This window comes from Myotis nattereri, assembly GCF_964212035.1.
Source record: "Myotis nattereri genome assembly, chromosome: 3".
Taxonomy (NCBI): Eukaryota; Metazoa; Chordata; class Mammalia; order Chiroptera; family Vespertilionidae; genus Myotis; species Myotis nattereri.
Genome location: NC_138077.1, coordinates 41,941,117 through 41,954,946, shown reverse-complemented (window position 1 = coordinate 41,954,946; position 13,830 = coordinate 41,941,117). Strand labels below are relative to the sequence as shown.

The 13,830-nt window shown below is 41.9% G+C and overlaps 1 protein-coding gene across 1 annotated transcript in view; it reads left to right on the top strand.

Moving 5' to 3' along the window:
- Positions 1 to 13,830, top strand: part of MCF2L2 (MCF.2 cell line derived transforming sequence-like 2) — a 210,115-nt gene that overhangs the window by 48,634 nt on the left and 147,651 nt on the right. Inside the window, exons 3-5 of the mRNA XM_081086362.1 lie at positions 332 to 446; positions 7,118 to 7,208; positions 9,989 to 10,108. Coding sequence (XP_080942488.1) covers positions 332 to 446; positions 7,118 to 7,208; positions 9,989 to 10,108 — 326 coding nt within the window. The remainder of the gene's footprint in view (positions 1 to 331; positions 447 to 7,117; positions 7,209 to 9,988; positions 10,109 to 13,830) is intronic.

Here is a 13,830-nt window from a genome sequence, read left to right as displayed (position 1 = left end):
AAATGAACAGAAGTATTATGTATTTGTGGCATTCTTTACTATTCTACCCATGTTAAATAATTAAGTCAGTATTACCTTTTATACAGTAACTATCTTCAAAGGATTCAAAAATAAAATTCTCACAATACCACTGAGCAAGCATGAAGGAGAAGAGAGACTTGTTTAAAATAGTTCTGTGTCAGCCTCTCCACATTCTACTCTGAAGTAATATAGATAGAAAAGGGGAAGCCAATGCACATCTCCTGCCTTGATATTAGTCAGAGACTTTTACCTGCAGAGGCGTGACATGAAAACATTGTGCTAACATCTTCACCACCCACTTTTGTTGCAGGAGGCCGAGGGAAAGATGGTGCCCCAATCATCACTTTCCCAGAGTTTGTGGGCTTCAAACACATCTCAGATGAGGACTTTCTGAATGTCATGACCTACCTGACTGGCATCCCCAGGTGAGCTGGACAAGTGTTCTGTTGCCTTCTTAGTCACTGGCTTTATTCCACGTTCCCCATGTGGCAGGGCTGGGTTGAGATGGAATCTTCCATGAGCACAGCTCACACTGGCACGTAGAGTGTACCATTTCTCTTACCCATCAGTCACAGACAAGGGATGGGGAATGAGACTAGAAAACAATGATAAGTAAGTATCAGTTCTGTTCATGCAGTGCACGTAGGATTTAGACAACAGTGCTCTCTCTCTCTCTCTCCCCCCGTTCCTCCCTCTCTCTCTCCCACCCTCCTGCCCTCCCTTTCTGTGTGTGTGTGTGTGTGTGTGTGTGTGCGCGCGCGCTTGCGCGCTATTGCACTTGCTTTCCATCTGCTGCCTGAGATTTAGAGGTCAATGCCAGCCTAGTGATTGAAAGGCCACCAGAGATTAGGAAGTTGCTTAGTTTGCTTTAACCAAATCGACTCCAAAGACTATTTTTGTTTTTTTACCCTCCTTACTTTTTGAGAGGAGGCTATGGGTTTATTTTTAATGCACTTCTTCAAAGTTCATTACTTAAATTCTATTTCCCCATTTCTCTCCCTGTCCTCCTCCCATCCCCACATATGGTGTCCATTAGGACACGCTTGGCTGGTGCTGTTCTCTCTGTAGGAATGCCTTTCCCATCCTTCTAGGACTGGCTTAGCTCCTACACATTCGTCAACACTCAGTCTGATGTCATTTCTTCAAGGAAGCCGTCCCGACCCCAACCCTGCTCACCCAGACTTTTTATTTCCACAGAACCCAAAGCTTACCCCTTGTAAACACCATAGTAGATGGAAATGATTTCTACCTCTTCCATTAGACTGTGAACTCAAGATGGGGGGAGTGGGGCAATGTTTCTTTGTTTCTTTTCTTTTTTCAGTCTGTAGCCCTAACCTAGTGCCCAGCACATAGTAGGTTCTCAAGAAGTAATGTTGGTCAAATTTCCAGTATGATATGATTCATTTCAATCTGAAAGCATTTTTATGGGGCGAGAAGGTGGACACTGGCAGGGAAAGAAGAACCCCGTTTCCTCACTCCTGCATTGACCCCCAGGGTTATAGGGAGCTGAGCTTGGTCTCCCTCCTTGGCCCAGTTGCATCCAAAACAATCACCCATCAGCTTAGTACTTTCTCCTTCTGTGGGGAGCAGGAAAGAAGACAGCAGGGAGGTGGGCAGCAGGTACCCATGGCCCTCAATTATATTTATTTCAATCTCACTGTCTAATTTGACTGAATCCCTGGATGTAGTCATGTGCTAAATGAAGCGGGTGACTCTCATTTTGTACTTGCAGCTCTTCGGAGTCGCACGGAGGACTGTACATTGGATGCCATCTGAACCAGGGTAGAGAGAAGCATCGAGGGGTGGAAAGCCTTACCTCACAGGTGTAGAAGATAAGACAAGACAAGGGGCTACTTTTTGGCCCTGATTTCTTTGTTCTGCTCTGTGTTCCTTATATAATTGCTGGTAAACTTGGGAGTATTTTTCTTTCCTGGAATGCTGTTTGTCCCTTGAGAAAGAGTGCCCCCTTGACCAGTCATTCCCCTTTCCTCTTCCTAGCATTTGCTCAGACTGTCTCGCTGCCTCACCCTTTGGTTTCAACATAAAACAGAGACAAGGGGGAAAGCCTGAAAGGGGAATTTGACCTTATTGTCCAGTTTCCATTTTAGGTTCCTATTTATCAAAATTCATAATTTCTTCAGTGTCACAGTGGTTACCAGGCATCAGAGCCCTGCCCAGTTGCAAAATCTTTATGGGCAGTTCGCAGAGGGTTCATGACACAGAACCAGGAAGAATTGGTACTGTCAAAGAAGAGAATGACAAGATACGCAGGACAAAGAACAGTGTTTAGATATTACTTAGGTCTATTGCCTTCCTCTTCTCTATCTTATTCATTTCTCCCTTTATCTTTAATATCTTCTTTCTTGTACTTTCTTTCAGTTTGCTTAATTTTTGTCATTGTTTTGAGTTGAAAATTATATTTTCAGTTTTATTTTATATAAATGTTTAAGGTTATGAATTATCTCTGATCTCTGCCTGTTTGTAATTGTTTGGAGAGCTATGTTATAGTATGTGTTTGTTTGTTTGTTTGCTTAATTACTAATTTTTTGGAGGAATTTTCATCATCTAAAATGTTTTTATAAAATAGACTTTTTTTGAGCAGTTTTAAGTTCACAGCAAAATTGAGTGGAAAGTTCAGAAATTTCCCATCTATTTCTAATCTCCCAAGGCAAACCTCCCTCACCATTAACATCCATTCCAGAGTGGTACATTGTTACAACTGATGTACCTACATCGACACACAAAGTCTATAGTTTATGTTGGTGTTCACTCTTGATATTGTACACTAGAGGCCTGGTGCATGAATTCGTGCTTGGGTGGGATCCAGCTGGCCTGCCCTGATCGGGGCCCATCAGGCCAGGGCAGGAGGTTGGGGGGGCTGCGTGCGGTTGGTGGGCCGGCCTTGCCCCCTGGTTGAACTCCTGGTCAAGGGGACAATTTGCACATTAGCCTTTTATTTATAGGACTAGAGGCCTGGTGCATGAAAATTCATGCATTGGAGGGAAGGTCCCTCAGCTCGGCCTGCCCCCTCTCACAGTCCGGGAGCCCTCAGGGGCGGGAGGCAACCCGGCGATCAGGGGAAGGCGATGCCCCCATCACACCTCTGTTGCTGCCACTGCCGGCAGCACAAGCCTTAACTGGCGCTGGTTACCTGAGCCTCGGGAGGCCCTGGGTGGCTGGGGGGCTGAGGGAACTGGGGGGCTCCAGAGACAGGCGTGCCTGCCGCCCCGGTGGGGCTGAGGGGACTGGGCGCCACCATCTTGTAGCCGAAGGCGCTGCCATCTTTGAGGGTGGGACAGTCAATTAGCATATTCCCTCCTTATTGGCTGTGGGCGCTGCCATCTTGTGACAGTGTGAGGGTCAATTAGCATATTCCCTTTTTATTAGATAGGATACTATGAGTTTGGACAAAAGTAAATGACATGTATATACCATTATAATATCATACAGAATAGTTTCACTGCCCTAAACATTCTCTGTGCTCTGCCTGTTCATCCCTCCCACGTCCCCAACCTTTGGCAACCACTGATCCTTTTGCTGTCTTCATAGGTTTTTTGTTGTTTCCAGAATGGTATATAATTGGGATCATAGAGTATATAGCCTTTTAAGATTGACTTCTTGTTCATAAACTCAGACCCAGAAAAAAGTTCTGAGACTGAAAAATCTACTCCATATGTGGAGGGCAGGAAAAGACTGAAGAAAATGTCAGGCTACTCCAGCCTGGCAATTAATAGAGTTTATTGAGGAAACTGAAATATGAGGTGTGTCTCGAGCAGCGGGGACTTGAAGTCACTATATAGAATTAGAGAACCATAGAATGACAAAGCTGAAAGGAGTGATTGAGACAAACTTGTGCCAGCCCACCATTTTGCCAATGAAGATGCCAAGAGATGCTGAAAAACTGGAAAGCATCATGAATTCTTTATTTCTGAATTTAGAATAATATTAAAAACAAACAAATAATAAACCATAGGTCAATCATTTTTTACTCCTATACCAGGAACAACCTTGAGCACTGCTCTTCAAAAGCGTAACTGTCAGTAAACATGAATGATCCTAAAGAGTAGTTTGGCCCTAACTGGTTTGGCTCAGTGGATAGAGCACCGGCCTGCAGACTGAAGGGTCCCAAGTTCGATTCTGGTCAAGGGCGTGCACCTTGGTTGTGGGCACATTCCCAGTAGGGGGTGTGCAGGAGGCAGCTGATGGATGTTTCTCTTATTGATGTTTATAACTCTCTATCCCTCTCCCTTCCTCTCTGTAAAAAATCAATAATATATATATATTTTTAAAAAAGAGTAGTTTGATTTCCTTCTGTAAGAAGCCCCAAAAGCAGTATGCCAGTGACCATCATATTAGTGTTTGGAATTAGGTATTTGAATTATGGTTCCCAATCGTGTTGGTTTTCCATAGTAGCACTGAAAGTTCTGTGTCTCAAGAAACTCCTCAGTCCTGGACAAACTGGAATGATTGGTTGCCCTACGTTGGACTCAGTTCTTATTTCATAGCTTGACAAGTTCTTTTTTTCACAAGTTGAATTTATTGGATTCATTCAGTTTTTAAACTGAGATATAATTTGCATATAGCAAAGTATACAGATCTCAACTATATATATTTACCTGTTTCCATACCATGTAGTTAAGAAAAATACCACATTCACAATACTTTTCTGGTATTTTGGAGTCAGAACACATTTAGATCTTTCTTTTGTGTTCAGTCTGCTGTTAAATCTGCATTCGTAATCTCAGGTATTGATGTTTTGTAATTACAGAAGGTCCACTTGATTCTTTATTATAGATTTTAATTATGCTCTGTTGAAATAATGCAGCTTTTAATCCACTTTGTGTATCCACCAATATGGCATATTGATCATAGTTATTTTGCAGTTTTTGTCTGCCAGTTACAAAAACATATTTGAGACAGTATCTATTGACTATTTTATCTCTTGATTATTGGTTACTTTTCCCTGCTGCTTTGCAGTTCCATTCATTTTTTAATTTTATGCTGGATATGGTAGATGATATGTTGTGGAGGCTTATTTACTTACAAATAATATTAGATCTTGATTTGCCAGGCAGTTAAATTACTGGTGGATCACCTTGATCTTTCTGGGGTCTGATTTTAGGTTTTCTTAGGGCAACTCCAAAACTTCTGTTTTGTCCTTACCCCTAGAGTATAGCCTTAATCCTATGGCAACTCTGATGGTATTTCATTTGTGCCAGAATGTGGCCTTTATAAGAGTTTCACCTGAATACACAGGGTGTTCATCAAAGTCTGTCTCTTCTGGCTGGGCCTAAACACCAGTTGTCTATCTCCAGAATGTGCACGTTTCAGAATTTCTCATCAGTTCTCACATGTGCAGTAGCTATTCTCTGCCAGCCTCCTGGAGTCTCACCTAAACTTGCGGGGTACAGGTCACAAGCATTAAAGTGGAATGTCCATAAAGACTTCTAGGGTTCCTTCTCTGAGGTTTTTTTTTTTTTTAAATATATTTTATTGATTTTTTTTTTTTACAGAGAGGAAGGGAGAGAGATAGAGAGTTAGAAACATCGATGAGAGAGAAACATCGATCAGCTGCCTCCTGCACATCTCCTACTGGGGATATGCCCGCAACCCAGGTACATGCCCTTGACCGGAATCGAACCTGGGACCCTTCAGTCCACAGGCCGACGCTCTATCCACTGAGCCAAACCGGTTTCGGCTCTGAGGTTTTTCTTCTTGACAACCACCCCCCTCAAATCCTGGCCACTTTTTTATTCATAATCTCCCATCTCTCCCTCACCCACCCAGTGAGCCCACCCCTCCTGGAAAATGTTCTCAGTAAGAAAGGCTGGGTCAGTATGGGGCTGTGGTCATGGGCTGGCCTAGTGATGCTTACTTCAGATAAGTACTTACATTTTCTTACAGATTTTGCTTAGATCTTCTGCCTTATTCACCTACAGAAACTTTTTAGAGCAAAGCTCACCTTTTCCCAATATTAGAGAATTATTAAAGGTTTATTATAGGTCAGATACTTTTTGTATACTTTATGTCTTATCTTCTCCATAACAAGCACATAAGAAATAGTAGTAATAGTACTTATACAGTATTACCACATGCCAGGCATTGTTCTGAGCATTTTATACATCTCATTTAATATTTTACATATTCACTTAATCCTCACATCAACCCTATAGATAGGTACTATTATTGTTTTACAAATGAGGAGTCTGAGAAGCTATAGAGACTAAGTAATGTCCCCTCCAAAATACACAGTCTATAAATGGGAGAAGCCCAGGTTTCAAACCTTGGCAGTCTGGCTTCAGAAAATGTGCTTTCAACCACTTTACTGTTGGTGGTGGTGTTCGCATTTTACAGATGAGGAAACCGAGCCTTAGAGGTAAGTGATCTCCCCAGAGTCTCATTGCCAGTAGGTGGCAGCACTAGGATTGGAACCAGGCCCCAAAGCCCTTGCTCTTTCCTCTCTACTTCCTCCCAAAGAGAGAAAAAAAGTTTTCCCTTGTAGGACTTTAGTTTAAAAGGATTTTGTGAGAATATTGGGGATCTTAAGAGGAGACCAGGCAGCTTCCTTTTGGTCTTAATGAAGATACCTTCTCATGCACATGGTTTGCTGGCCTTTTATGGCCAGGCACTGGGAGGGAGTTGTTTTTCCCATTGACCCGTGTTATTTCTGAGCACCTCTCAGAATGACTCCTAGGGAGGACATTGACAGCTCCCTGAATGCCAGTCTTGGGAGTGGGGAGATGGCAGAGCTCCGCCTTGAGGTCCCCCGCCTACATTGGGACATGTGGTATTCAACTGACACTTGCATCTTCTTTCAGGCATGAGCATGTGTGCTCTTGGGTGTTTCATACTTTGCCAGCCAGAAACAGAGGCCGTGAGAGGGTTTGAGACACCAGCTATCTCTGTGCTGTTTAGGCTGCCAGGTGGGATGAGGAGATGGTTCCTTTGTCAGGGAAGCCAGACTCAGTTATTCCCTTGCAGGGCGTTTACACATGATCCTGGAGCGCCATGGAGGCTGTAGACTGCATCCCCTGAGGAACCGCCCAGAACCCGTGTGTCTCACCTGCTCTCTGACACTGACCTCCCTCTTTTGCAGTGTGGAGGCTGCTGGCATCGGGTTCGTCATTGTTATCGACAGACGAAGGGACAAGTGGAGCTCCATAAAAGCATCCTTGACACGAATAGCTGTAAATATTTATTTTTGTGCTTTTTAAAATAAAAGTAATTTACATATTCTATTCAAATTATTTCATATCAAAGTCACAGGGAAAAGGTGATTATTTTATGCCAAATTTTGGGAAGGTCTTTGTTATGTCACACCCATATCCTCTCTGCCACCTGGAGGTCACTACAGAGAATTCCTTTCCGTGTGAGAGGCTTCCTGAGTCTCTCTACTTTACCTCTTTCTGTGGTCATTGAAGAGGGGTAGGTAGAGAATGCTGGGAAGTTAATGCCCCAGGAGTGACCTACAGCTATTGAGTCATAGAAGTTGGTGGATAAATACCCCAGCTTCAGTGGGACACTTCTGAGGTATATTCCATATAGCACTTCAGAGGCTTTTAGCCCTTCAAAAAAAAAAACCAATAACAAAAACCACACAAAGTTTTATTGATTTTTAGAGAGAGAGAGGTGGAGAGACAGACTGAGAGAGAGAAACATCTATGTGAGAGCAGAACATCGATCTGCTGCCTCCTGCAACCCAGGCATGTGCCCTGACCCGGAATTGAACTGGCAACCTTTTGGTGCATGGGGATGACACTCAACCAACTGAGCCACACCAGCCAGGGCCTCCCAGCCTTCTTGCCCACAGCAGTTCCTATTTTGATGTATTGGCTCTCTAGCCATCACTGTCTCGCTCCCGCTCCCCAACTTCCTCATGTGCTGCCTGGGATCACCTCCTCAATAAACTCTTTATACCCAAATCCTGTCTTAGAGTTTACTTTGGGGCCACCCACTTTAAAACAGTCTTCTTTTCAGTATTCAAATTATTTTTTCACATATCTGAAAGACACAGGCTAAGCCAGACAAAATGATATTTAAGTAGCTTGATTGAAGGTGTACTTACTTTTGGCATTAAGTTGTGCAACCTTGGATGGGCTTCCTTTTTTATCTTATTAGCCTGATTTTTATCCCTGTTTGTTGCCTTTTAGCAAGTAGATGTATCCTTTCTCTGTAGGGACCTCAGACCGGAGAACTCGGTCACATGGGCAGGCAGAGACACCACAGGGCAAACCATGCCAGCATTTCCACCAAAGCATGGACTCCCTGGGGCAGCCAGGACTGGCCGAGGAGGATGGGATGTGGCAGGGAGGTAATGTGTGTACAGAGGCCCAGGCAGGAGAGGGACATTTGAAGTCTCACCTATGCCTCCTTGCAGGGGCAGTCACACACACAGATCTGCACGCACACAGCGTTTCCCTCAGGTTGCTGTAGAGCCTCAGCCACCCACAAGGAGTGTCTCCGCTCATTTCCTGCTGTGACATAACAAAACGCACGGTTCTGTTTAGGACGCTGCATTTCAAACATGGGAGAAGGGAAGTCTCCCTTCCTTTGTGCGTGGATTGTTTGACCTCGCTGGTTTAGTTTTGGTTACAGGATTTTTGGGGAGGTCACTACAACGATGGTTGATGACCGGAGGATTTGGACACTTGACAGTGCCCATGACTATCCCAGAGGTCTGACCTCTGGGGAGTTCTGGTTTCCCAGGGTCCAGAGCAGACACTTGAATCATCTAGTCCAGTGGTTCCCAACCTTGGCTGCACATTACAATCACCTGGGAATCTTTTTAAAATCCTGATTTCTGGGCCTCATCCTCCGGAAATTCTGTTTCTTCGTTATGGGGTGAGGCCACAACATTAGTATCAAAGAAACAGAATTTCTTGAGGACGAGGCCCAGAAATCAGGATTTTAAAAAGATTCCCAGGTGATTCTAATGTGCAGACAAAGTTGAGAACCACTGATCTAATACTTGAGACTAATTTGTCCAAGAATCACATCGATCACTTTATGCATAAAGATACCGTAGTGCAGGATCCCTGGCTACCAATCAGAATCTCTTCATGTACTTATTGAAAATACAGATACTTGGACTTCATTTAAGTCCTAATGAATCAGAACATTCCAGGGCAAAGGCCAGATACTTTTTTCTAACAAGCACCATGGGAGGTTGCTTTTGGGAACCACTGGAAGAATAGAAAGCCACGAGGAAAGGAAGAGTTAGATTCCTAACTTGGCCACTAAGTTGTTCTATGAATTTGAGTTACCTCATTTTTCAGGACCTCAGCTCAAGATGAAGACAATGCTTCCTGAGAGCAACATGGCAATAACATGCATCAAGAACCCTACAATACTAAGCCTTTTACTCAGCAATTCTTCCAGGAAGCTATCTTAAGAACATGTTCCAAAATATGGATAAAGGTGTTCATTTCAGTGTTATTTCAATAGCAAAAATATGGACAAGCCTAAATCACTAGCAATAAGTAATAGTTAAATAAATTGTGCACCCATGAAAAATATTTCTAAATAATTTTTAATATCAAGCATAAAAGCTCATGGTATTTAATGAAAAGGGTAGGTTACAAAATATTTCTATAATATGAGTTTAACCATGATAAAAATGTTTAAGCAGAGAAAATAGCTTATAAGTAATTCAGTTAAAATATTAAAAATGGCTATGAGATCATAAGTGGTTTTCTTTTTCTAATGTATAATTTTATTTCCCAACTTTTCAATAAAGAGTATGAATTGTTTTTATAATCAGAACCATTTTTTGTGTGTTTGATTTAGTTTGGTTTTTATGGAGTGGTTTGGATTATCTGATCTCTAAGATCTCTTTAGCTCTGAAATGTGAAATGTATTCAAATTCTTTGGCATCCATGGTGAACCTTAACCTTGTCATTTGTGATCTTAGGCAAGAGGAGTCCAGTGAATGTGATATTTACCCTGACACTTTTCATGACCCTTCCAGGTAGCATTTCCTGGAAACTTGCAGCTCATATTCATCCTTCGTCCATCTCGCTTTATCCAGAGGACAATCACTGACATTGGAATTAAATACTATCAAGATGAATTTAAAATGAAAGTACCGGTGAGCATGACCTTTTATCTTGTCTTCATTTAGTTGGGGCAAGTGGAAAAGATGGCACTGGAGCTGTTTTTAAAAATATATATATTTTTATTGATTTCAGAGAGGAAGGGAGAGGGAGAGAGAGATAGAAATATCAATGAGGAGATTGGCTACCTCCTAAAGGCCCCACACTGAGCAAGGAGCCCATAACCTGGGCATGTGCCCTGACCAGGAATTGAACTTTGACCTCATGGTTCATAGGTCTTCACTCAACCCCTCAGCTACGCTGGCCAGGCTGGATGGAGCTGGGTGTTTAAGAAGGTAGGACTCTACAGGCAGAGAGGGAGAGAAGGACATCTGGGCAGAGGAAGCAGTGTATGTAAGGACTTGGAGGAAGGAAGTACACTTCCTTTATGTGAAGTTCAGGGGGGAACCCCTTGTTGTAAAATATATATATATATATATATATATATATATATATATATATATATACACACATACATATATATATATATATATATATATATATACATATATATATACATATATATATATATATATATATATATCTTTTGAAAGAAAAGGTAGAATAAATGAAATAGGTCTTACATATAAGGATAAGGGTCTGGATTTTATTCAGTAGGCAATGGGGATCCAGTGAAGGTTTTTGAGTTGAGGAGTGACTTAGGTAAATGGTACTGGAGTCACATAACTCTGAAGGTGGGTGTCCAAGACTATAGAAGGAGATAAAAGGATGGAGAGAAATTGTAGTAGTATGGGTGAAAGAAAATAAGGATCTAAAATATGGGGGTGACATAAATATAGGCAACTGTAGAGTGAAAATAAAAACCAAGATTGTGGTACTTATAAAAGGAAATCAAACTAAAGATTTTACCTATAACTTTGGCAGATATGTGGGGATAAGAGCCCTTTCATACTTTGCTGATAGAAATGAAGTTGGTAATAACAAATATGAAGGACTAATTGGCAGTATTTATCAAAATTACAATGTAAACACTCTTTGACCTACCAGTAAAAGTTATTCTACAGATACTTTCATACATGTGCACAAAGCTACAGATACAATAATGTTCATTACCAAATTGTTTGTAATAGTAATTGGAAACAGCTTAATGCCAAACAACAGGGAATGATTAAATAAATTATAGTCTACCCAATTGGTTAAATACTTTGCAGCTATTGGAAGTGGTAAGGTATGGTACAAGCACAGTGGAAACAGTTGGCAGTTCCTTATAAAGTTAAACATATACTTCACTTATGACCCACCCAAGTGAAATGAAAACATATGCTTACAAAAAAACATGTACAAGAATGTCCATTAGCAGGTGAATGAGTAAAGAAATTGTGACATAGAAAGGTAAGAACTGTAAGATTTCACTTATATGTGGAATCTAAAAACAAAATGAATGAATGAACAAAACAAAAACCACCAAAAACCAGAAACAGACTCATAGATACAGAGAAAAAACTGATGCTAGAGGGGTGGGGGTGGGGCTATTGGTGAACAAAGTGAAGGGGAATAAGAGGTACAACCTTCCAGTTACAAAAATATCATAATAACTTTGTCTGGTCACAGATGGTTACTAGACTTATCATGGTGATCACATGGTAAGGTATATTAATGTCTAATCACTATGTTGTACTCCTGAAATTAATGACTCCATGTCAACTGTACTTTAACAAAAAATAAATTAAAGCCCTCCTTGAGTGTGGCTCTTCCTAAGCCTTAGGAGTACCCTAATTAAGTTAATAACAACGTACCTACCTATATAGTTTAAGTTTAAAAAATTTGGCTCTCAAAAGAAATGTCAATCGTTGTACTGTTGATATTTGGCTCTGTTGACTAATGAGTTTGCTGACCACTGCCCTAGCCGGTTTGGCTCAGTGGATAGAGCATCGGCCTGAGGACTGAAGGGTCCCAAGTTCGATTCCAGTCAAGGGCACTTGCCTGGATTGTGGGCTGGAACCCCAGTAGGGGGCATGCAGGAGGCAGCCAATCAATGATTCCCTCTCATCATTGATGTTTCTGTCTCTCTCTCTCCCGCTCTGAAATCAATAAAAATATATTTTAAAAAATAAATTAAAAAAAGAAAGTGTGGCATATTCATATAATGAAATAACATTAAGCGCTAAAAAGGAGTGAAGTACTGATACATGCAACAGCAATGGGTGGATCTCAAAAATATTCCCTTGAGAGAAAGAAATTAGACATTAGCAAATACATACTCTGTGATTCGTTTTATATAAATGAATGAATATAAAGTTTAAGAAGAGGCAAACTAAGCTATGGTAGATAGAATATCAAACAGTGGCTGCTGTTACGGCAGGGGTCCTCAAACTTTTTAAACAGGGGGCCAGTTCACTGTCCCTCAAACCGTTGGAGGGCCGGACTATAGTTAAAAAAAAAAAAACTATGAACAAATTCCTTGCACATATCTTATTTTGAAGTAAAAAAACAAAACGGGAACAAATACAATATTTGTATTTGCATGTGGCCCGCAGGCCGTAGTTTGAGGACCCCTGAGTTAGGGTATGGTTGAGTAGATATTGGAAGGAAGTGTTAGGGAACTTTCTGGGAAAATGTACTACATCTTGACTGGATGGTGTTACATGTGTGTACCCTTAAAGTCTGTACATTTAAAAATGTAAATGATATACCAATTGAAAAATGTAAAAACAAAAAAATAGAAAAATAAATAAGATAAATCTCTAGTGTTATAGATAAGTTTCTAATATATATTTTTTGTTTAGTTGGAAATAATTTCAAACTCATGAAAACAACTTTAAGAATAAGAATAGTGTAAAGAATATTTCATGATGTTTACCCAGATTCATTTACCGGGTAGCATTTTATCCCCACTTGCTTTATTATTTGTTACTTGCTTCTCTCTATATATTATTATATAGATGTGTACATCTCTTCAGATATAGTACATATTATATTATGCTTTTTAAAATATGTTTTTATTGATTTCAGAGAGGAAGGGAAAGGGAGAGAGAAATAGAAACATCAATGATGAGAATCATTGGTCGGCTCTCTCCTGCACACCCCCTACTGAGGATCGAGCCCACATCCCTGGCATGTGCCCTGAGAGGGAATCAAACCGTGACCTCCTGGTTCATAGATTGAAGCTCAACCACTGAGCCATACCAGCCAGTCCATATTATATTATGTTAATATAATCAATACATGCATTACATTAATATCCTAATATATCAAAAGCCAGGGGCCATCACAACCGAAACAACCAGATGAACAACCGAACAGCAGGCTGCGTGGGGCGACCAGACTGGTTGGGGGGACAGTTGTGGGTGACCAGGCCATTGGAGGGGCAGTTGGGGGCAACCAGGCCAGAAGGGTGGGGCGGTGAGGGGCAACCACGTCAGCAGAGTGGGGGGTGAGGGGTGATCAGGCAAGCGGGAAGGGGCAGTGAGGGGCAATCAGACCGGCAGGCAGGTGAGCAGTTAAGAGCCAGCAGTCCAGGATTGTGAGAGGGATCCCAGACTGGAGTCGGACATCCCCCGAGGGGTCCATGAAAATTCATGCACTGGAGGAGGGGGTCCCTCAGCCCGGCCTGCCCCCTCTCTCAGTCTGGGAGCCCTCAGGGGCGGGAGGCGACCTGGCAATCAGGGGAAGGCAACACCCTCATCACACCTCTGCTGCTGCTACTGCCAGCAGCACAAGCCTCGGCCGGCCCTGGTTACCTGAGCCTCGGGCCAGC